Source organism: Poecilia reticulata, linkage group LG16 (assembly GCF_000633615.1).
Source record: "Poecilia reticulata strain Guanapo linkage group LG16, Guppy_female_1.0+MT, whole genome shotgun sequence".
In the NCBI taxonomy this organism is placed as follows: domain Eukaryota; kingdom Metazoa; phylum Chordata; class Actinopteri; order Cyprinodontiformes; family Poeciliidae; genus Poecilia; species Poecilia reticulata.
The window spans coordinates 23,381,850-23,407,617 of NC_024346.1; the positions used below are offsets into that span (position 1 = coordinate 23,381,850).

Consider the following 25,768-nt stretch of genomic DNA (forward strand, 5'->3'; position numbering starts at 1 on the left):
AAAAGGTTCCCTTAATTGGGAAACTTAAAATTAAAAAGTACAAAGATGCAAAAACATAAAAGGAGGGGATTTAAGAATTACGGCTCTTTAATATCTGGAATCCTCGTGGTCAGTGTTCAGAAATGCAACTGGACTACTGAATCAAAACAGCCACTGTGCGGCACTTGGGTTTTGGAAGTTATTGCTCAGAACCTTAAACATGTAATCAAAGGAGCTCTCGGTGCAACAGAGTGTGTTGGATGAAAAGCGCACAAATCAATCGGAGAAACAGCAGGAGCACTATGAAGTGCCAAACAAATAGATTGGTGCGTTCATAAAAAACCAACTACAAAACAAAAAAGCAGACAGGAATCCAAAGCACTGAATGACAATTTTTTAAATTTGTTGGAGTAAGGATGCATCCAAAAGTTGCATCCCTACTGCACTTGAGCACTGGAGTTGCAGACCCCTGGCTCAATGCCTTGATTGAGAGAAAGAGCCGGGGTAATTCAGAATTTTCTCTCAATATCGATGCTCCTTCCTAACCTGTTGCTGGCAAGTTGATGGAAAGAAGGCTAGTAGACTTTTCCCTTTTCACATTTCAGGATGTGTTAAAAAAGCAGACATCCATGGTGGGAAAGCTGAAGTAGTGCCACTTGTGACTCAATTTGACCAATGAAGTAATAAAATACACTGTTATTAGTTTGAGTGGCTAGCCTAATAACTGAACACATATATAACAAAACCCACAGATTTCCTAATTTGGAACCGGTACGCTGTTAAGCTGGGTTTGATGTCGTTCCAAGATCCCACTTCAGACTTGATAAATTGAACACCGTATTAGGACTTGTTCTTGGTTTACTGCTGTCAACTTCAGTTAATAAAGGGAGTACTTGAAACTTTCTCTACTCCTACTCCTCAGTTTTAGAAGGCTGTAATGAAGCAATGAAGAGTATTCTCAAACACATCATTCTGGCTATTGATGCCTGACAGGGCTACATCACAATTGAAATTTTCTGAATTATCCCAAAAATAATGAACACCAAAATCTTTTTTGATTGGCCCAAGTGCCACGATAGGTACTTGTGCCACGATTTAAGAAGTCATCTAATATTCTGATATATAATGACAATACATAACCACAGTTTGTAGTTCAACTAGAGCCATCACAAATTCTACTAAAGGACCGAAAGCGCTCAGCTTCAACTGCGCTGTTTGACCTGAGTGAGAGACGTCTGTGTTTCTAATTACAGAGACAGCAGTTACGCGGCATTTTTTCCCCATCCGTCCTAATTTGAAATGTCCTATGGTAGATCTAATTTGTCTAATTAAAATTGAGGGCCCAGCTGAAATAAAAATAGTAGTGTTGATTATTTCTTCACATGTTTGCTCCTGGCTCCTTTTCTTGGCTCAGCTTTCTCAAAACAAGCAGATGGCTGAGTGTTGGATGGCTATGCTGTCAGGTCTTACCCCAGCGCCATCGCTGATTAAATTATAGTTGTCAGTCTTTGACTTCACTTTTTTTTTGTGCTACTTGTTAAATCACACACATTCTCTGATTTGTGGACACTTCTTAAAGATTCTGGGTCAGGAGGGTTTTCTGCATATGGCTGTCTTTGCCAAACTCTGGTCCCCTAAATCAGTTTGTTTATTTTCAATTGCTGACAAGGAGTTCGACACTTATGCTGATCACGATTGGAAATGACTTGCTTTCTGTATACGAGCAAAAAAAAACCACATTAAACCATGGCAGTTAAAATTCCTGAATGCTCGAATGAGAAATCTTATTTTACATACATGTACATACATGTATTTTTTTTTTTACACTAGCAGGAAATTATATGCTAATTAGTTATAGAAAATCAGGAACACTGATTTTAGATTTACAGTATGTGTTTGCGTGACACAAGTACTGTAAATCCATGTGCTGGGTGCCTTTTGTTTCTTTGGATCAATCCAACACTGCATCTTCCATAAAAGGTTCCTGAACCCAGCATCCTGTATTGTGTGTCAGAAGAATAAATGGCTCTGCAATTGGCAATTATTTGATGCTTGATACGCAGTCATTTATAATATGCCTGCAGTGCACACAGAAACTAACCTGTCAGCCATATCTGATTTTTCCTTCGACAGCACAGGCAGTGTGGGTACTAAACTACTTTTTTGTGTCTCTCACAGAAGTCATACATGAGCATATTTTTACACCCACGCAGGACAGTATCTGTTCATTTATGAAGTAATAGTGGCTTGTTTTTTTCTGATATAGCAAATATGTTGCTTTACACAACCCATGTTTTCAGTATCAAAGGGAGGGATTGATCTTTAACTTCCAGCCTGAGCTTCATGAAATTTATAGAAGAATATGAAAACAGTACAAGCTATGTTAACAGATGACCAAGTCTCTCATTTGCAAATTACAGTCATTATATCTATGACAGCAAGTCGTTTACCTGTGTGCTCGATATCCCCTGCCCACAAAGATCTCAGTCACAGTAAGACTTCTAAGCATGAAAAAAAAAACAACAAAAAAAAAACCTTTTGTTTTCTATTTTTTAAGTGGAATAATTTCAAAGCTAGGGTGAGGTACCCTGAAAAATCAAGGCTATTGAATGTTTTATAAATGTCCATAAAGTTTTCATCATCTATAAAAGCAGCCTTTCAGGACAAAATGAAGGCTGTAGAGTTTAGTAATGGTAGATTTACTTGCATTTAAGCAGTTTATGATGGTCCTGCAAGCTTCAGCGAGTGAAAGCATCACTGTTTGAATACAGACCTTGAAAACAGAAATAACTTCTCTGCCATTGAGCTAAAATCTGATGCCTTACAACAATTGTGTAAAATGATATGTATTATTTTTCAACAAAATGAGAACCCATCAAAATGCCTAAAGTAATCCATCCTTAATGTTATTACACAACTTAAATTTTTATATAGAAATGGAGTCATAAGTGCTGTTTCTAGATTTCAGCCTTCCTGTGTTTGCTTGGATTGGGTCTACAGGCCTGCCAGCAGGTTTTTAATTAAATCCTTGATTATTTTTCCAAGTATGAAGTGCTGAAGTAAGAGCTGCATTTCTGATCCGATTTATCTATTTAAAAAAAATCCTGCATTATCCTGCTCATCATCACAATTGGAGGTGAATTTTTTTCTTTTCAAGGGCTTTGTGAAAAAAGCCCTTGAAACCTGCAACTGTGGCAAATGTATAAAATTGCAACCACTAAAATCATGAGCCTTTGTAGGAAGTGTTGAGTCTACTTATGCCCAGATGATCAACACTGACAAACATTTACTCTTAAAAGATTTATACTTTGCTAATCTACTACATCAGAAACCCAAGGTATACTGAGAGCTTTTAGAAGTAGATCACCACTTGAGTTTACCTCATTTCAGACCATTCATTCACCTCCATTTTAGCTTAGCTTTTGCCAAAAGTATACAGTATAAACAGCACGATGTAAATAGGCTTTATGCAATTTAACTTCACTCCAGGGACATTTTACACATATCACACAAATGTTCTGCAAACAAAAGACACAAACGGGTAAAAAGGTTAGCAAATGAGACAATTTTCACAAATAGGTTTCAAACTATCTGCACTGAAATATGGTTTGCTGGTGAAATCTTCATTTTCTGCATCTTTAGCCATGTGTTGATGTGTTTTAGGGATTCTACTGATGCTAAATCACAATGACTTTAGCACTAACCCTAACCCCAAGCACTTTAAGCTCCATCAGAGAATGTGATTTGTCTTGTTTTGTTGTTTTATATGCATTATGTTTAGCTATCTAGGATGCATCAACGGTAGTATACAGGATGAGATCATTGTGGAAATTAGTTTAGAACACGGTGACATCTAAATCCATTAATCCAGATATTATCTGAGGTTTTCACATCTGTCTGTTCTGCTAAGTACTAAATAATATGAAACAGATTGTGGACATAAATCAACAAAGCCACAGAACATCATCATAGAAAAAAAAAACGTCCGGAGACATAGAGATGTTTCACATTTCATATGACATTTTTATCCTTTTATGACTTCTTTAAAATAAAATTTTGATAAGATGTTATTTCCCTTACATGCTTAATAAAAGTAAAGTATACACAAGCAAGAGTTAAGTGTAAAAAAAAACAACTTTTCTTTTTCCCCTTGAAAATCTTGTGTGACTTTGATCTGCTAACTTACATGATCGATTTTCCGTGAACCATGAAAATGACTGCCTCCCTAATGAAGGCACACCAAGCCAAACCCAGCATCTTAAGTGTTGATGTCCCTGAACTGACCAGTAAACTTTAATGTGAGCCGATAGTTAAAAGGGGAATCGGTTTGGTGATGAGCAAGCTTTCAAGTGAAGAAAAAAGAAAAGCTCCCCTGGATTCCAGCATGTTTGACCATTATTATTCAATCCACTTTTCAATCTTACTCTCCGTTGCCTTCTTCCCTGTGCATATCTCTCCAGAGAGCCATTTTACTCCAAAATTGAAAATTATGCCCATACAATTTATCTTTCTTGTGATACAATAATAGGCTAAAGGAAAAGGGGGAAATGAATATGGTTATTTTCAGAGAGAGGAACAATGTAATTTTCTCCAAGAGTCATCCTGGAACAAATTAAATATAGACAGGCGTAGTTTTTACTTACTCAAAGACTTATTTGCTCAGGTCAAGACCACAAAAAATGCCAGCTTTGATATTTTAGTCCCAAGACTTGGGTTTTTCCAACGGTATTGTCTATTTTAGCTTCTCAGTTCAAACCTCCGATTGCCTCAATTTAGAACAAACAAAGAAGAAAATCATCTGAAAGGAACCATTTATTCTCACGTTGGCTTTGATTATTCTGCTTCACACAACTAAAGTGCCTGTTCCAGATAATATACAAAATGAATAGAATTTCAAACTAAGGCACCTGTCAAAATGCCTAGGTGATTTTATTTCCATTTACTTGTATCGATACACAGTTTCTTGAACTCAAAACTAAAACACACCATCTTCAATGCTTAATCAGCAGCTTGCAAGAATGTACTTAATGCCTGCATCAGAACTGAAAAGGAAACAATCCTGAACATGGCTAAAGCAGTGCAAGACTAAAACTTATTTCTAGACAATTATATCTTGTTTTCATGTATGCCTATTATAATTTTCTCTCCGTCATGAACTTCTTTAGCTTCCATTTGAAGTTAATTTAAAACAGTGAGGAATAGACAGACTCAGTTTCTTTTAGTTTTGTTAAAGTTAAATGTGAGCACGAGAAGTCCAAGCAACAGTAGGCGTAGTCAGTCTTTAGCCTAGCACAGGCTAAAGACTTTATTGTTCCAGAGAATATTAAACATCAGCACGAGCGACCAATCAGAGCCCTCCGTCAACAGAAACAGAAGCTTGATACTGATTGAATGTTGGAGGTGGGGAAGTTTGTTTAAAAAAATTCTGATCTAAAAATCTTCTTTTCTCACCAAAAACTGCAACTATTTGGTGGTAGATGCAAAAAGAACAAAATATCCCAGTTTTGCAAAATTAGATAAGTTGAATATGACAAATTTTTACCTGGTATGCATTCAAACCATCAAAACCCAGATTTTCTACAACTTTTCCTTTGTCAGTATTAATTCTCCATCGATCTATGTAAATCTAATGACTATGGCAAAGCATAACCCATACGATACATACATACATACAATAATACCAGTCGCTGTATGTTTTCACAGTGATTTCAGAAAGAATATTTAACTCTGTGCATTTCACAATGTAAATACTAAGCATAGCCTTGACTCTTATGCAAAGTCAAAATGACCAGGAGACAGTCAAACACTCCTGCATCTGTGCAGAACTTACTTGTACAGTTTGGAGCTGAGCCAGACCAGGTGCCATTTGCCAGGCATTGGCGAGTGGGTGATCCTGTCAAGAAAAATCCTTCCATACAGGAATACACAATGGAGTGGGAGAAAGTCGTGCCGTCCACACGGGAAATGTGGCCATGAGCTGGGGTACCTGGATTTGCACACTGTACCGCTGCCATGCAAGAGAGGAAACACAAGATGTGAAGGTCAGAGGTGTAAAATAGTAATGGATTTTCTATATCAATGATTCACAATCTGGGGGTTGGAGGCCCCCAATGTGGCTGCAAGAATACTTCAAGGTGACTGAACTGTCGTAGAGTTTTTTTTTTTTTCTTCCTTCTTTGCTATGTGCGTGCAAAGACTCATCAGTGAAATAAAGGCTGTTTTGGTGTTGGTCAGATAAATACTTTTGGTTCCTTTAGTTAATCTGATTACCACTGGAGCAAGTCTATTGGAAGCAGATGGACGTAACTAGCTAGTATAAACATGCATGCATCGTCATATTGGACAGCCAGAAAACCTCCCAATGTTTGTGCCCTCTGTCAGAACAAAATGTCTACTACTTGTCTGAAATGTCATTTCTCCTGACTTCCTTCACCAAATTTGATGAATATCCATCTAAATATTCCATTTTATGAATTGAAATTCAAGCTGGAAACATTGACATCACCAGTTTGGTCTTGGGTGGACACTGTTATGCATTGATCTAGCGAAGCAAACTTGGAGTTCTCTCTCCTTCACACACGATCATTTCTCAGTTTCAGTCATGGAAATTATTGTAATTTATGGGAGTCTACACAAAACTTAGAAGCAAATAAAATGTAAAGTAAGAGAGAGATAATATAACTGTAATTTCTGGACTATTGAGCATATCTGAATATAAGCAGCATCCACTAACTTTGACAATAAATACAACTTGTACACATCAAGGCCACACTGACTGTCCACATTGAAATATGAGATTTTTGCACAGAAAGACGCAACACGGATTTTGTTTTTTAACGTCTAACGAAATGCGTATCGGTAGGATACACAGATACGTGCCTGCAAAACGGCTGCTTAGGAAAAAAAAACTCCAAAAACATCCAGTAGCCTACCAGGTAATGTCAATGATCATATCTTCCTCCTGCACATTAAAACCTCTAAAGTTGCCTTTCTTAGTGTTGGATTGATCAACCTCACACACACTTCCCCTGTGTCGTCTTCTTTGTCCTCTCAAGGCAAATTTGCTCTTCAGTTTGTGCTATCCTCTTCATCAGACAGCAGTCTAGCCTTTTGAATCTGGTTTGCAAAAACCCATGTATTAGCTGCATCATAGTGTTCAAAGGTTCTGAAAAAAGTAGCAGCTTATTGTCTGGAAGTCACGGATATAAAAATATCACTATTTTTGTGTGCCTCTGTATTAACTGATAAACTGTACTTTCTTTTAAAGAAGCTGTGAGACAAACCAGCAGAGACCCATCAATCTATACATCACTGCTTTATGAAGAGAGTCCAATAACCGGAGATGACGCAGTGATGGACAAAACACATTAGCAATCCTGATGAAGCCCCATTTAATAACGTACAGTTTTCATGCTCTCAGTGGTGATGCTTACTGCACCTCGGAAACAAGGTGATTGGGGGAATAATTACATTCTGCAGGTACAGCGTGAAGATGCAAAAATCACTTTAATGATGACTGAAATAACAACCCAGGTGTTAGTTCAAGAAAAAAGAAGTTAAGAGTCAAAGCAAAAAAAAAAAAAAAATCTGCCCTCCAAAATGTTTCCCCAAAGGATGGGAAAGAAATCAGTTTGTTTCATGTACCTTTTTCCTCCTGCAAATCATGTCTAATTACAAAACTGATCTGCTCTCTCAATCACCTAATTGCCTGGAAAATCTGAAATACTGATTCTTTGTAAGAGACAGACGTGCTGTTATTGCCGTGGTGATTTCTCAATTGACTTTAATGCATCCGCACAAACGTATCACTGTGTAAACACATTGCTGGGACACATACTGTACCTCGCACTGCAGAGCTTCAACACATTTATACAACAATGCCGTAAATGCACTCAGGAGCTCATAATTACGCATGCAAACACATTACATGTAATTCTGTGTGCACACATATAAAATGAAGCATACATTTGTTTTTCTTAATATTTGAAATTACATAAAGTCATCCTTCTTGATGGCCATTTGAGCTGGTTATTAAGCTGAATATTCACAGTGACCATTTTCCATGCGCTGTAAAGGGCTGTGAATAATGGATGGATGGGCTTTAACACAAGACAGGGCTTTAGATCACAGACAGAGAGCAATAAAATTCATTCAGGCTCCAGTGAATTCCTGCTCCCTCTCCCCCCGGAGTTGGAAAGATGGTTAAAACAATCTTTAAATCAGGATTTCAGCTGGGAGATGGAAGGATAAAAAGCCTGGGGTGGGGAGATATGGAATAAAAAAAAAGGAAGGAGGAGGGTATCGGACCAAAAAACCAAAAAAAAACAAAAAAAAAACCAAGTAAGATGCAGAGAAATGAGAGATGGAAAATTGGACAGAGTTGGAAAGACTGATTGACAGTAAGATTAAGACAAAAAAGAGAAGAATTGTTTAAAAGAACTGTAAAGACAGAATGAACACAAGAAGGAATGAAGATGCAATAAAAAACAGGTGCACTGTAAAGGAATTCAGAAAAACCATACATCGGCCGGTGATATTAAAAAATGATTCTGAAACTGTTCCAAGCCAATAGTAAGTAAAGGAGGGGGGATCCAGTCAGACATTTGGCTCAATATCCGGTTGACCCTTGGGGGTAATTTATGCGAGATGTGAAGCTGGCCCTCAGAGTTGATATCTAGAATCCCTACAATGATTCATTTATCACAATCCAAACAAAATGTGGCTTCAGGTGTTTGGAATTAATGAAATCTTTGGCTGGAGTCTGGAAGATACTGACTCCAGCAGCGAGATATTTTACCATCTGGTGAAGCACTGCTGTTGTGATCTCTTTGCAAATAATTTTTGTTTTAATGCAGCCAGCATGCTGCATGCAGTGTTTGTCTGTTTATTCTGGACCTGGGTTCTATTTGAAATTTTCATAAGTTGCAGCTGAGAAAATGTTGGTACACCAAAAAATGCCTCTCTTTTTTTCTGTTTTTAGGCACATTCAATCACTTTTCTTTTTTTATAAATGCTGTGCAGCCTCCTAGAAAATACCTTCACTGTCGAGAAATTTCCATTTTAAGTCAACCTTTTCTCACGGTGCTTCTCGACAGCTTATTCTGTTCTTTGAACTGTTGCTGCATTCCACTTGTTTGAATCAATAAAATGACACATATTTTCAGATAAGAGTTCAGACCCTGAGATACAGATAAATAACAGTCATGACGCCATCAGATCAAAAATAAACAGTGCACATCTAACTTATTCTTTTGGACTGCTGAGCCTACAGTGGCTTGCAAAAGTATCCATTCAGTTATTTTTAATATTTTGTTACAAAATAACAAAATATTTATTCTTCTAGCATGTTTGATTTGTTTTAAAATTTAGCCTCACTTTTAAGACTTTTACGTACAAAACCTCAACACAAATAGAACAATATGTAATCTTAATAAACATGTTGTAAAGTGACAAAAACATTTAAAATATCAAAAACAGGTTTGAATACTTTCGAAAAGCCCTGTGATTTAAAATTGAAAAAAAGATGGAAGAAAAAAAAAACAGTGGTGACATTCGATGCCCAGCCTTAAAGCAACTATGCATCTCGGTGTGCATGTGTGGGAGTGCTTATCTGTGAAGAATTGTGTTTGTTACTTCCCTGCATGACTCCTCTCTGCTCTCACACCGTTTATACAAAACATCCCACAGAAATTTTACACAGTCTCCTTACGCTTGCAGAATGGCTGTTTGCCAGACCACGTCCCATTGGGGAAACAGATCCTCTCTGCTGAGCCGTACAGCGTGTGTCCCACTGCACAGGTGAAGCGCACCTTGCTGCGCACTTTGAAGTTCCCCGCCTCTCTGCTGGCATGGGCAGGTGAGCCAGGGTCCCCACAGGTGCCTGAAGAGTCACCTGCAACAAGAGATAACCAGACACGGAGCAATGAAACCCAGAGAGTGAAGAGTCCATCCACTTTAGCTGTGCACGTATGTTTGTGTGCGCGCACAGATGGATCCTTTTTAAATTGGCACATGGCAGGAGTTTACAACATAGGCTTCTTTCCTATCAAGAAGATAAAAAGTATGGGGAGCTTCGGTGTGGTCACTTGAACCTTTAGGAAGCAGTGATACAATGCAAAATTCACCCAAGGGCAGGCGTGGAGCTTTTATTTCAGAAGTGCTAAGGTTAAAAGGACTTCTTTAAAGGCAGAACATTTACCATTTGTCACCATGCCAACGACCTGGCAGACCAATGCTTCTTTCAGCTTTGACACCAGAAGCTTTTCTGCCCATAAAAAAATGAAAAAAATCAGCAGAGCCAGCATTAAGAGTCAACCAAATGTGGTTATAAGAAATTATGAATACATTGTGACCTCTGGAGCTCCCAGTAAATGCATTTTCATTATCCTGAATTATCCCCACACTTTTTTTTCCGTGAAGGAACTTAAGCACTTTCAGAGTCACAACCTTGCACAATCTGCTACATTTGACTACGTATTCAATCAGATACAGACGCCGATGTGCCTTTTATAAATTCTCTTCTTGTTCCTTTTAAGCCCGTCTCTTATGCGTGAGAGAAATAGGACATGTTCACACTCTAAGCCATAGGAAACGAGAGAGAAAATAAAGATGACAGGTATGGAATCAGGGCAGTGCTGAAGATGTCATGTTGTGATGAACAGTTGAGTGGTTTGTTTGCCAGGGAAAGTCTACAGGGTGGGGGCTGTATTCAATGGGGTCACCCTCAGGGGAGAGAACAAAAGCACATACAGTAGCACATAACACCAGCCAAAAATATAACTGTTCCCGTTTCAATTCTGACAGATATAAATGGAAAAAAAAACAACAAAAAAAAAACAACAGCTGAGCAGATGAGAAGACAATTTTATCACATCCAAATATACAGATATAGAAATATAGAGATAAGTGTGAGAGATTTGTACCACATCGGGCTTAAGACCGATTCTTGAGTTGCAAAAACATCCTGTCCTTCCCTCCCCAAGGGACTTTAGCTGCTGCTCTTTCTGTGTACAGAGCACCAAATGGCTGTGGTAATACTGGACTTGACAAAGTCTTTAAGCACAAACACAAACCTCATATCATCCAAACATATCCCTCAGCGCATATGTCTACAAACTGCATTTGTCAGGTCAATGACTCACAGCAGAAGCGGATAAGTTCGTACGTGGCTGTGGCTGGTGCTGAGTGTTCATGAACGGCTGCATATGTTGGTGTGGCTCGGAGAGATTGAGCTGTTTGTGCATCTCCCAGCATGTACTTGCATACATTTGTGGAGATGAGAGCGTGATGAGCACCAGTATGCATTTGTCTTGGTGAGTACAGCTGTACCAGTAGATACTTGTAAGTCCTACAGCAGCTGTCGGTGCCTCATTATTCCCTTTCGCCTGCAAAGGGACAGCTATAATCATGCTAATTGGGATGGTGGTCAGATTTTGGTTTGAATATCAGGTAATGTCCATTCACCAAGATCCCTTTGTGAGGAAATAATAAGGTCTTAAAATCAGCCATGCAACAGATGAGAACAAAAAGGGAACAGCTTGGCAAGCAGTCTGATGCACCATCTTACTAATTAACAAGGGAGGAAAGAGGAGGGAATGGACAGATGCATGAATGGCTGCATGGATGAGAGCTGCTGCCGATGCCAGGTTGGATCTCTGAGGAATTCAGAGTCCTGTTGTTTTGTGTTGTTACTACTGAATTATACTGTGCCATTTTGACAATGTCTAGCCCTTCATATAAAGTGCTAACATACTTATAAGTCAAACTCTTTTTTTTACATTTTTCTTACCTCACAGTCACAGTATTGAATATTGAACTTAATTTGATAGACCAACATGAAATGGACATTCAAATGTGAGGTAGAAGGAGTCTTGGTGTTTCCAAATGTTTTTTAGCATCTTGCAGGTTTTAACAACAAGTTTTAGGTCTGGACTTTGGGCCATGTAGGCGCATGAAAAGTTTTCGTCTAAAATATTAAATTGCATCTCTGCTTGTACGGTAGCAGTCAATGTCTTGTTAGAAGGAGAACCTCCACCCAAGTTTTACGTTATTTGCAGCCTCTATCAGGTTTTGTTCCAGAATTGTCCCTTATTTTGCTCCATGTACTTCTCATAACCTTTGAACTCATTCAAAGTCCGCATGAAAGATAATTTCACTAATGCACTGTGCTATTGGTCAATATTATGGATGGTGTGTTCCATGTGAACACACGATCCGGCAGTATTTTTCAAATACACATAGCGGTTTTTTTGTTTTTGTTTTTTTTAATGTAGAGTCAAAGATAAAGTTGAGGTGTCATCTGTCCAGGGTACCATGTTCCACAGGGATTTCATGTCTTCGACAAACTGCAATCAGCCCTTTTAATGAAATGCTTTCACCAAGAGCTTTCTACTTGACACTCTTCTGTAAATTGATGCCCTCCTTGCCTGGCCTATCAGATAAGGTGGACAGCCATGTCTTGGCAGGTTTGCAGCAGTGTTACAATTTTCCCATTTTCAGATGATGGGCTATTCTCAGTATATTGTTTCATAACCTTATTCTTCTTTAAATCTTCCCCAGACTTAATTCCTGCACTGCGTATGTCATTTTGCTTATCAATATTCTCTAAAACGAAAGAGTAAGGAAAGGAAGAAAGAAAGATAAGCTGCATTTGCAGTTTAAATCCCAACATTCCACCACATTTTTCTGATTTTTATTTGTCAAAATTAAATTTTTAATTGTGGATCCTTCTTCTACATCACAACTATGCAGTGCCTTGTTTTGTGGTCATAAACAAACTCCAAAAATACACTGCTGCTGTCATTTGTAATGTGACAAAATGGGAAAAAAAAATTAAGCATTTAGGTAACAGTATATGAAATTGCATTTTTGACAAGTGTCATGTAATTTACAAAGGAAAAAAAAAAGAAAGTTAAAAACGTTATCTTTTATATTCACTTTAATATATTGCAGGGGTCTGGCTAAAGTCTTTTGCACATTATTGCATGACAATGATAAAATACAGATAAACGCAGATAAAATAGTAGAAGTGATAAAAAAGGGAGAATGTGGAACAAAACATCAATAATACTTGACACAAAGGTCTACTTCCTGTTCTTTGACCATCTTCCACAATAATGAAAACTATGTGCAAAAATGAACACTTGCACTAACTTCATTGCCCAAATGTGTTTAGAGCCACGATTTTTTTTTTTTATTTTGTAAGCAACAGATGAGCTCCAGCTGTGTTGTGGCTCCAGTTTCTGCTATAACTGTAACAGATGTTTACTGCCAAGTGTGAATCCATTACGTCTTTTAGTGGCAAGCAGGTGATTTACAGTGGCTTCTTCTCTCCATCATATCCTGCAGATTTCCTAGTTAATCACAAGTGCTGATGCGGTATAATCTCTAAAGATGATGCATTCACATTCAACATTGATTAAAATGTTCAGTTTGATACAGAGTTAATTTGCAACTGTGAAACAAATTATGCAAATTATCCTAAGTTAAATAATTATTAACCATAAATGTCCTCAGCGCATTCGCTGTATAAGCAGTTATTTCTCATTGGCTGGTTCAATACTTTAGAACAAAGTCAATACATTAATTTGGTTTAAGATAAACAGCTGATGAATTTCTGAACACGATTAATGAAATGTATCAATTCTGTTTGATTTTTAGACATGTTGAATGCTTAATATAAACGCACATGTGGTTACTCTGTCTCATAAGACAGCTGGCTGCAGCAGAGCTATGTTGGCACACGGCTCAGAATGAATGACAGAGAGAGATAAGATTCAGAATTGCTTATCATCATTATAAGAAAGACTCATCTGTCAAAACAGCAGGATGTTGATCTAATCTTCTAAATAATGGAAACCCTTTCTTAACTTAAGTGATGGGTGATTAAAAAGACAAAAAAAAAACAAAAAAAAACGCAAGCAGCCCTGCTTCATCTTCACTTCTTACCTAAAAAAAATCCATTACATTCTGAAGAAAAGCCAGAACATTAAAACTATCACTCTACTGATATTTAGGTCTCCAAAGAAAGGAAAGCAGTCTGAACACTTATGAGTACAGCTTCTTAAAGGTTGCCCGTTGCAATCACAAGGCTCAACCAGATCTTCTTACAACAATTTCAGAAGATCTATTTTTCAGGCAGATTGAAAATAAGGCCAAGTGGAATGTTATAATCTGAAAACTTTGTATTATGATTAGGACATGTGGTACAGTTAGGAGTGTTTTTCTGTTTCTTTTTACATCAGCGTTTTATTGAGATTATTGGTTCCTTTTTTATACTCATGCCATTTATCAAGAGAGTCAGAAATTGGGAATTATAGACATTACTTGTACAGTAAGAGTTGAGAAAATAAAGAAAAGTTCTTAAAATTGTATTACTTCTAAATTTGATTTTTAAGGCGTGCATTAATTGCATCTCTAAAGACACCATAACGTGAGACAAAAGCGCAAAAGATGTAATTTTTACTGGAGTTTAATGACTGCAACATTTTAAATAAATAGTAGTTTTGTCTTTCACACAATACTACTAAGGTTAACAAATTTCAATGAATTCTTCCATTTACTACCTGAACTGAATGCTAGCCGTTGACGACAGCCTGCAATGTCAACAGAGCGCATTATTGAGATTATTGAGCGTTCACAAGGAGACTCTCATTGTGAAAGCATTTCTTTCAGTGCACGCACAAATGAAGTTGAAATGTAAATTGTACTTCAAGGACAGATTGAGCAGTGACAAACTCAAAAAAAAAAATAATTAGCTGAATAAGCTTGAGAGCGGTGAACTTGACTGAAGTTAAAAAGTTCTTGTGTTTCTTGTGGAGGTCTGAAACCAGCAGGCCTTCACTCCTGATTTGTACTTTGATGAAGTGCAAATCGTCACCAGACCACTTCAGGCATAAGATCTTGTTCAAACACCATTTTGGCGGTTTTGTCAAGAAGACCCCTGACTGGAGTCTCACTAATCCAATGAAGCTAGAGACTGCCTACCTCCATCTAAATGTGAACAAATTTAGCATAGGGAACTTATTATGCTTAGGGCAGGTCTATAGGGTATTCTAAAGATGGTCATTACTTTTTTTCTTTTTTTTTATGAAAATAGCTGCAAACAGATGTGCATAAGAAGCAGTCAAAGTTGTGCCACTCACACAACCTCCAAAGATGCAGCAGCGGTTTATGAATGGTAAGTCATAAACTTACTAAAAGTGAATTTCCCATAATAGGTCCCTTTTAAAGCAGACCAAATGTGTCAGATGTGAATAAACCCTTAGTCAGAGAGCAAGTTGGTTTCATTCTGGAGCTCTGACATCCCACAGGTTAAAAGGATGAAAATATTTCCAGCAGACTGCTATCTCTCATCTGTCCCTTAGATATATGATTAGACTGAGCTGTGGGATGTGGGAGGCCAAGTCAACACTGTAAACCATCAGCCTGCCATTTGGAAAAACGGTTATCCTGACAGGATAATATTAAAATGGGAAGGTAAATGTCAAAGTAATCCACGCAAATATTAGGCACTCAGATTTTCTTACAAAACATTACTTCCATACTTTTACAATACAGTATCCTACATGGAACAAAGCAGGTTAAAGGATAGAAGAACAGTCGATAGAACTGCTCGGTCCCATGCAGAAATTTTACATGAGACAAAGTGCCTTTCTATTACAGCCAGAATACAGTACTCAGCAACTTTTGCCACTTTAAGTCTTTGGTGGGACAGAATCACGCAGGCCAAACTTTGCTTCCCGGTGACGCTAACGAGTCTTTGGCACCCATCATTCTGTCGCCGCTGTCACACCCCAGCAAGAAATGTGAAGACAGCTCTGACAGTAAGACAGATTTGGACCGACACGATCAAGTACATTTCCTTAGCGTCTTAAGATCCTCTACTTTCAAACTGCCTGTGTAAAACCTAAATATCCAAATTGAGAAGAAAAACTGAACTGCCCTTTGACAGAGAGAGAATAACTACCCCTCAAGTCTGCTTACAAACATTACTTGTGGGTCAGTTAGTTTAACAAACCAAGTGAAGATTCAGATAAAAAGATCTACTTTAATGGTCAGGATCGTTTAAGTGTGATGAGGGGAAAGAGGGCTTGAAGGGTGGAGGTAAGCTGTAGGTTGGGAGCTCCACATTACAAGACCCTCTTTCTTACTTTAAAAAAAAAATGTCAAAATGAAAAACTGGGAACTAAAATGTTTAAACTGGTTATGGAGTTCACTTCAAAGGATTTATACTTACAAAGGATCCTCTTCAGCTAACTTAGATTCAACGTTACCACTTATCCGTTATTTCTTTTAAGATGAAGACTCCCTTTGACTGAATTACTGAAGAATAAAGGTCTGTAGTTGCTGTTTGGCACTGGCTCACCATCTTTGGTCTTTTTCATTCTGCCAAATGCAGCAGCATGAGATAAACCACAGGAGTGCCAGTTCGGAAATGTTAAAAACCTTTTAGCGTATACAGTGAACTTGTGGATAGCAAAAGGTCAAATATTTTGAGACAGAAGGGAGTCTTTAAAAAAGGGTAGAAAAGTCCATTGTGTAGCATTTGATGGTATTAAATTGGCACGGTCTCTTTGGAGCTCGAATTTCTTTCTAATATTGCCAAGAAATGCTTTCAGTGTTGTAGGTGGGCTTTTAATATTATTGTAGTGCTTGTCGACACTGCCAAGTTGTGACTTAATTTTGGTGCCTTTTAGGGATGTCCTGTCAGTAAAGAAACAGTTTCCTGATAAAAGCTAGACAGTATTGCAATGGAATCTTTACAGCTAAAGGGAGACGATCTGGATTTAGTTTAAAAAAAAGTACTACATGATTGGTAGATCGAGTGAGCAGCAAAATAGTTCCACATTTCAGTCAGATGACTAAACCAAGTTAGCATCAGTTTAGTCTCAAACCAGTGATATCAGTTTGGTTTCTATTCATTCATGAGTGGCATTTTGATTTGTATCAGCAAATATTTTAGGTTATGAACAGGGTTAAAATGGGTTGCTAGCACTTCATTTTAAATTAATGAAGCTGTGCTGTGCGTGACCAATGCATCTAATGTGCGTATGACTTGCAAAAGTGGTTAATCACCACTTACTATTTAAATAATGTAAACTTTTACTTTGTCAGCTTACAATTTAATTATTAGCAGAGTTTGCGTTAGACTTTTTTGCTGTCCATCATTTTGATACTCGGTCAAATATAATCGGTTGCAATCTTTTTTCTCTAGCTATTTATTTAAAATTACAATAATGACAGAGTCAAATGCATTTCACTGTAATTTTGTTTAATTAACATTCAGAAAGTGGTGAGGGATGAACTGTAATTTGTCAGATATCTAGTTCTATACATTGTATTTTCAGATATCATTAGGAATGAGAGATTTAAAATGAACATTTTGTATTGTTTTCTAAGCAGCCCGTTCATCGCACATATAAACAATGAGTATTACTGTACTTTATTATGTCAGTTTACTTGAAGCAATGAGAGCCGCATGAATATAGAGCCTAATCCTATGCAGGAGCTAGACAGCAATTAGGACTTGAATCAGTTGAGAAGCAGAGAGCAGCAGGTCACCAGTAGCCCACTGCTGAATGTTATACAGCGGCTATAAAAATTGGATTCATCTTTGGAAGTGGGTGTACACTACAACTCCTGTAGAATAAGGGGTTATATGGTACTTTATATAACAAAGCACACAGTTGCATGACAACATTTCTTTTACAGAACAATATAAGTTTTCATGAGTTTTGTGTGTGGGTTTTCTTAAATATGTGTGCTTAGATTATTGTATTTATTCAATTCTAGCTGTGGTTTTTAAAATATTAGACTGCCGACTGCAGATGTCACCATCTTTCAGGCAGTATGAAAATTCTCTGTTGCACATTCATTCAATAACTTGTTTTTTTTCTCATTTTTAGAGACTAAATGAGAAATTAAATGACCCATTGGTACTTTTTTGTGTCAGCTACTAGTAGTGCAGTCAGTTAGATTAAGAATTGCTATTGACTTTTTGTTCAATGGGGGAAACCCCCCCGCGCCCCCCAAAAAATCAGCTTTTGTAATGGGTGTAAAATACCACAAAATGTTTGTGTGGTACAGCGTACCTGAGCAGTGGGGCAGTGGGCCACTCCAGTGTCCGTTCAGTTGGCAGGTAAGCGATGACTCTCCGATGAGCTGACGGTCGTCGCGACAGGAGTAGCGCACTCTGGAGCCAAACGTAAACTTCTCTCCTGTGATCGCTGCATGGGGTGGCGTGCCTGGGTGGCCGCAATCAACCTCTGCATGAGGGGAGCAGCAGAAGGACTAACTTAATAAATCTTGTTTATTTGTACACACACACACACACACACACACGCACAAACAGTATTTTCTATGAGAGGAAGATTAAAGAAAGCTCAACATTCTTACTCCATCTTACAGCACAGAGAATGATACAGTAATGCTCAGGGAAGCTCTGTTAAATTTAGCAAGTATCCCTCTAATAAAGTGCTTTGAATTGCGAATTAGCATCAGAGTTGCTTAAATAGAGTAATTTGAGCACACATTCATGAGAAAATCAGATTTTATAGTTCACACTGTAAGTTCATTGGACATTAAAGAGTGCTGTTCCTATGGCCCTTCATTTCAGTTAAATCATATAAAGAACACCTGGATGGGTCATTACATTGTCAAGTAAAATTTTAAATTTGCATAGGGTTACACTACTGTCAGGGAGACGTGGTAAGAGCAAAATGTTATGCTGAAGGCTTCGTCTTCATAAGCAGATGACAATTACGGTGCCCTGCAAAATTATTCAATCCTTTCAAACCTGAAATGCCACACAGATTCACACAGTAGAATAAAGAAACATTTTCTACAAATTAAAAATCTATTCAATTGATCAAAAACGGTGGTGTGTTTCTATTCAGTCATGATAGAACCACCTTTTGCTACAATTACAAGTAATTACAATTAAAAGCACATATTTATATGAATATTTTTGCCAATTTGTTTTTGGAAAACATCTCAAGCTCAGTTGCTTTGATCAGAGAGCATCAGGGTATCAGTTTTCAAGTCATGCTACAAATTGACTACAAGTTGATTGGGCCATTTTAACATGCAAATTTGCTTTAATCCAATTCCTTCCAGTACTTCTCTGCTTGGATGTATTCTTCTGACAAAATACGAATGGAATTTAGTAAAGCTTTCTTTCTAACTTTAGTTTTTCTGCAACTCTTACATAAGGGCCAGATTCTAATAAAATTAAGTTTTGAGTTGGTATTGTGGCAAAATGTAGAAAATATCACTTTTGCAACCCATTGTACAGACTATGAGACGCATTTAGGATATTTTAGATGTTGGAAGAAAATCCTTAGCAGCTATAAAATCCCTAAGATAACATCTCCACCTTAATAAAAAACATGTTTAACATTGCTCAGTCAGACTTAAGGTCAGCTGATCTCTGTCCTGAAAAATCTCCTGACCGTCACGTCAGCAACTTTTATGTGTTCGTTCCTGCATACTTGCATTAAATAATAATAATCAGATCTGGGGGGTTTTGTAAGTACTTTGCTTTAGTTCACTACATCTGACTGTTTCATTGATTTATTTGGTTTAGTCTAACCACAAACCAGCCTCTCAGACTCAGAGATTTATATGCACTCCTGCTAAGTTATGGTCATAATTTGAGTGTGCAAATGGTTTTCAATAGATTTATAAGGCAGACATATTTCTCTTGAGGATTTTTAATGCTTAAGAATAACCAAACACCATCTCAGTTGAGACTACACACAGCTTCTTAAGGGAGAAAAAAAAACTCTTTTCAAATTAAGTACTACTGTTTGTGTTCAGACAGCAGTGTCAACCTCAGTTCTTTTGCACTAAGAAAGTGACATCAAAGCTGAGACTTGTCGCTTTATTGTGGTATCTATCAGGTTTTTTTTTTCTTTCAAGAAGAAGAAACTGAAACAGTGCATCATCTACTGCAGTCACCTTGATCTTTTGGCTTTTCGTAGTTGTTTATTAAATAAATGTATTTGTTTTGCAATATAACAAGCTGCATGAAAGTCTGTATAGCTGTACCAATGGAACAGTGGAGATGGAATGTGAAATAATGCATATTTAATAGGTGCCAAACATTAAAAGCAACTGGATTTTTCATACTTGAGGTTGTGTCTACTGCTTCCCTGGCTATATGTGTCTGTGACCAGTTATTTGGTCTTGTTATAAATGAATTGCTAACAATTTACTGACATTGATCAGTTGCAGAAGTTTCATTCAATGATTGAAATATGTCCTGTGCACTTAAAGGTGATCTACTTGTATCTGCTTACCTGTGCATCAGCAAGCTTACGGGATTTGCTAATATCTCAGTTCAGACTTTTTTTCTTTTTGGGGGCTGAGTGGGATGTGGGAAGGATTGAGGTAAGAGGGGAGTTTACTGTTATTTTTAATACACAACATGGAAAGCAGAAAAAAATATATCAGTATTGTTTATAAAATGCTAAGCAATACATATGGCAACAGACACAAGAAACACCGATAACTTGAAACATTATTGTAAAATGTAAGCTTTTTCTTCATTCACGGCTTTGTTTAAAAACAAAAAAACTAATTATATTATTTTTCTACTTTCTATGCTTGTTTGCCTTTGGTCTGAGTCGTCCTAATGCGAAGTAAGTTTCTTTAATTCAGTAAACACAAACCATAACCGAACCGTCAATGATGCCTGAAGCAAGTTTCAAAACACGTGATAGACACTTCTGCGTGCCTCTTTAATTAGGATTTGATTTGATAAAATAAATGATGAGCTTCGTCTCTCTACCATGAAATTAAGTGCTATTTCAGCCTGTGTGGAAAATGTAGAGCTATACTTCAGATAATTTCAATAGAAATAGGTGATTATTGTTGGTAGACTCGGGCATTAACAGAATGCATAATAACCAGGGGGTTATTATGCAGAATTATTATACAGAATTACACAGCAAGGAAAACGCTGAAGTTCACACTGCAAAGTTGATTTAAGTTTAGTGTTTTGCTTTGGAGAAGCATAATAAGAACTGATTCAAAAGTTTAAACAGATTTTACAAAGTGGAGGACTTAAACACTTTTACCTGTAAAACTGGAAGCAAATGTTAACAGAACAAGGATTACCTGTCGAATTAGACACTCTAGGATATAAATGTTCCATTAGTGTATTGGAAAGAAATGTCCATTTTACCAATGCATTCTGGGAGAGGTTTGTCCCAGTGGCCCATTGGCTGGCAGGTGAGCACGGATGAACCGAACAGGTAATATCCGGGGTTGCAGTCGTAGAACACAACACTGCCAAATGTGAAGTTCCCATGTTCAATTTTACTCTCTCGGATAGAGTTAGCAGGGATGCCTGGATCTGTGCAGTTGACCACTGTGAAGAAATATAAATACATGCCATTAAAACCCTTAATAACTTCAGAATGTCTTGTTTAGCTTAACCATGTTCAGAAAAAATAAATAAATAAAAACCCACCAAAAAAAACAAAAAAACAATTATCTTTTTGGTGAAAACATATTTCCACCAAAATAAATGTGCAGAGGAAAAACTTCATCATATAATAGAGGACTACTTTATCAGATGTGCTGTTATGTCCTAAACAGTTTCCATAACTACATTGTTGCAATGCCACAGAGAAGCATATGGTGCCCACTGCGAATGCAAGCAGACAATCAAGACAGAGGGGTGAATTCACAAGGCAGTGCAATCTCCTCAGTTGTTTAGCCCACACTGTTTGGTTCATTTCTGTACCAAACTTAAAAAGCTGAGTGCATCAAATATATGCAGGATCAAACACCCTTGTCAAGTCCACAGCATGCAAGCAATGTGCACTAAAGTAGTTTTTCTCTTTTCAGCCAGAAACAACAAATGCAGATGTTAACAAAAGAAAATAAATATTTTTCTGTTCATATGTACATATTTTTAGATGAATAATGACTAAAAGAACTAAACTAAAACAAAACTAGAACTAAACTAAAAGAACATTTGACTTTATAAGGAAGGAATCACATTCAGAATAACTGTTTTGCTTAGGTACAGCAAGAGGTTTTAATGATTCATTCAAACATGTGACTTCTCTCCACAGCTTTTGTAAAGGCTGTTTTACTTCATTTAATTTTTTCTTCTTCAGCAACAAAACTACCATCAGCTTTTATTGGACACTCCTTTATTTATTTATTTAATTTTTTTCCAAATATGTGTAATGCAAACGTTTCTGGTCTCGAGGACTGTAATTGACTCTGGCTGTAATTTACATATATAAACATAAACATAGGCAGGCTTTCCCCTAAATGCATGCATATTGCATAATTTCAATTAGGGCGAACTAGTACACAGAGGCCATTTGCCTGGCAGAGCTTTTAGAGGGGGAGGTCTGCCATTGTGTATAATTTAAGAAAACAAAGAATGTACAAACTCTCATTTTCACACATCTAGACCCACAGAAAGCTAATACGTGCTTTCTAACCATTTGTTTGATCAATTTAGTATGATAGATGTATCTCAGTTATTAGTGTACCCTGCTTATATGAAAGCTGCTATGAAACAGCCATTTGTCAGGAATAATTTCCCTTTAACAAAACATTAAGTAAAAAGGACACACAAAATAGTAATGTGGCATTCTGCCTAAATCCCTTCGCACATTTCACAAGGGATATTTCCTGGAAACTGTTCACACTGCATCCTTTGCTTGGATCCTAATTTGCATAAGTGTTATCTGTCAGCAAGCTTGCGAGTTAAAAATAAAACTGTCCACATGACCTAAACAGTGGATTATTCTGTTTAATGAACAGAATGAAAGGTAAGCATGGGCTATATTTGGCACCTCCGATAATAATAGATGCTCATGCTGCTTCATGAAAACCAAATTAACATATATTGTCTATTGTCAGACAAAAGCAACCATTCTAAAAGCAGAAGAAGTCTCCAAGACGTCATTACTGACAAGGTGGCTCAGCTGAAATTAGATGAAGGTGAAATTATTCCAAAGTGTCTCTTAAGTAGAAATGAGTGACGTGTTGGCTTCATGGGAGAACATATTTCTGGGAACATATTTTGACAAAGGTACATGACAGTGTCACATCCTTTATTGAATCCATCTTTGCAGTCGTATTTACGTTAAAAATAACTAAATGTCTTAATATGTATAAATTCCAACAAAACCAACATCAATAGGATTTAATTCTGAATGAATTAATGGGTGATTTTGTATAAAAAGAACCATCAGGGTTATATCATATGAATCACATATGTTTGTGGCATAATCCTAGAGCTAAGTTTATGTGCAGAACATTATTCTCTATACATGTACAAATAAGGATTGTTCTCTGTTATGATGGGGCAAAAACACATAAAACTGTCTAGATCACCCCTGGACAAAGCTCAGAAAAACCCAAAGATGTTATGTAGCTGAATGTCTGCGATGTTATGTCATTTATTATATTCTAAGATTTGAATATGTTAAAGTAATAATGTTATGTCATTTGACAAAAAAAGAACTGTTGAAGAAATAGCTGGAAGGATGATAAAGTTTCCATACATTCTGCTATGATTACTGATACTTTTTAGTTTTGATGCTGTGGCTTCATTACATGATGATCTGTTGAAAAAACAAGTTTTAAGATCATGCATACTGTAAGTATTTAGTGCAACTTTTTTACGTAGCCAAATACCTATTTGTTGCCCATGTCAGAGTAAGCAACAAGTCGTCATCTACTGATTTGTGAATGAGTTTGATACATCTGGAGGATGAATCATTTTTGTGGCTACTCTAGCTTCAGATAACAGGATAATCCCAGAAGACCTGGAAAGATTTTCTCATTCTGCTCTAGCACTTGCTCCAGCCTGGATCCTATTTCTGTTATCTGGCAGCTACCTGCTTTCCTTTTGGCTAACCTTACATAAATAGAGAAGCATTAGATAAACATGGCCTTTGTTATGGAAAGAAATACACAGAAAAAAAAAAAACAGCTTTAGTAGATGAAATACTCTGCTCTTTGAATATGCTCCATTTCTGATAGCAAATAAGCTGTTAAAGCTGCATCTAATTAATCAAAACCCTTCACATATGTTCCCAGTTTGAGTCTGGTTTCTCTTACATCCACAAACGGTACATTCAACGCCAACAGCAGATATGGTGAAGAAGGCAGAGTTCAACTATCAAAGTGCAAACGTGTCCCTCTGGTACCTAAATGCTGTCAAACTGGCAAGTATTTATAAATTCAGCAGGTGCTCCGTGGCGAGGACCTTACCTCTGCATGTCGGAGGCTGATGGCTCCACTGGCGGTTTGCCTGGCATTGAGCTGTAGAGGGTCCCTCCAGGGTGTAGCCTTTGTTGCAGGCAAAGCGCACAACATCATTGTAATTGAAGCCATCGCCTGTGGTGCGGCCATAAATAGGGCTGCCAGGGTGGCCGCAAGTGACAGCTGAGTTGTGAAAGACCAAAAAGGTACGTGTTGGAAAGAAATAAAAAAAATAAAAAAAAAGATAAAATGTAGCAAAGGAGCAACACGCCATGACTGAGGTCATAATTTGCCAACTGTCATGTCACTGTACTTATAATTAAGCTCATAGGGTAAAGAGGGAATAAGAATTCAAGTCACGAACAACTACTATGGAAAATTTCAATCCACTAAAAATATGATTATACTGAAAATTACATTAGCTGTTCACGTTTTGGCTATTAATGTAAGAGTCTTTCGAGCAAAAGTAGAAGACCTTGGGGTAAAAAAGAAATAGACAAAAAATGTGATATACACAGAGAAATCAGTTGGTGAGTTTCAACTTGATCAGCTCTGAATGCTGAAGAAAACAAAGCAAAAAAAATAAAAAATAAATCTGATAATTTTCAATCAGTGATTGCATTATCCCAAAGCCCAACCATCTAACAACATTCCTTGGTGTGAAAGTAAGACTGGACGAAGTGAAATTTAATGAAGTCTGAAGCAGATCAAATGTCAGCAGTTATTCTAAATGATATTGTGCCATCTAAAATTTGTTGTGAAGACTTGAAATAAATATTAAGAATCCACTTTGTGTACTTAGTAGGTATATGGCATTGTTCCAGAAGAGTAGGACAAATGGCCTATAGTATATATTAGCGGACCAAGGCAACACAAAACCAGAGATCAGGAATCAAGCCCAAACAAAATCCCCTATTTTTCAATCTATAAATATACATTCTATCATCTGAAATAAACATAAAAACTCATAGACCCACACACTCGCAGTGAGCCATTTCGAGAAAGTAGTGCCAATAATGTACTTACATATACAAACTGGGAGATGTCCAGACCAGTTGTGATCCTGCTGACAGATGCGAACAGAGGAACCAATAAGCCTGAACCCGGGGTTGCATTGGTAAACCACTGTGTCTCTGTAGCCAAAATTGTCCCCAATAACCTGGCCATTCACAATCTGCTCTGGGATGCCACAGTGACCAGCTGCAGAAGAGTAAAGAAAAATAGCCCATTACCCTTTGTTCCTGCTCATTGTTCTTTTTCCTCTCTCAATTTATGGCTTCCTTTTTTCACAAATAGGACATTTCCTATGAAAGAAAAAATAAATTACGTAGAGTGTGGCATTTGTGATATATAACAAATGTACACTAATAAGGTGGTGCACCTTTTGCCAGGAAATAAAATTAGTTTGAAAACAACAAATGCAATTGCACTCAGTCATTCATGTGGTGAACTGATTCAATTTGGCTTTCTAACAGTGAGAACAATGAGTTTTAGCGGCTTTGCTACTAATAGATGGCAGCTGAAGGATACACACAATTTTGATTGCACT

General features: G+C 37.3%; 1 protein-coding gene across 4 annotated transcripts in view; it reads right to left on the reverse strand.

The window, feature by feature from the left end:
- Positions 1-25,768, reverse strand: part of LOC103478352 (CUB and sushi domain-containing protein 3-like) — a 244,833-nt gene that overhangs the window by 37,362 nt on the left and 181,703 nt on the right. For all 4 annotated transcript variants that reach the window (XM_017309426.1, XM_008432116.2, XM_008432118.2 and 1 more), the window contains 6 exons: positions 25,246-25,419; positions 24,229-24,402; positions 21,167-21,352; positions 18,072-18,245; positions 9,689-9,871; positions 5,810-5,986 (listed from right to left, as the gene is read on the reverse strand). In XM_017309426.1, the coding sequence (XP_017164915.1) occupies positions 5,810-5,986; positions 9,689-9,871; positions 18,072-18,245; positions 21,167-21,352; positions 24,229-24,402; positions 25,246-25,419 (1,068 nt within the window). The remainder of the gene's footprint in view (positions 1-5,809; positions 5,987-9,688; positions 9,872-18,071; positions 18,246-21,166; positions 21,353-24,228; positions 24,403-25,245; positions 25,420-25,768) is intronic.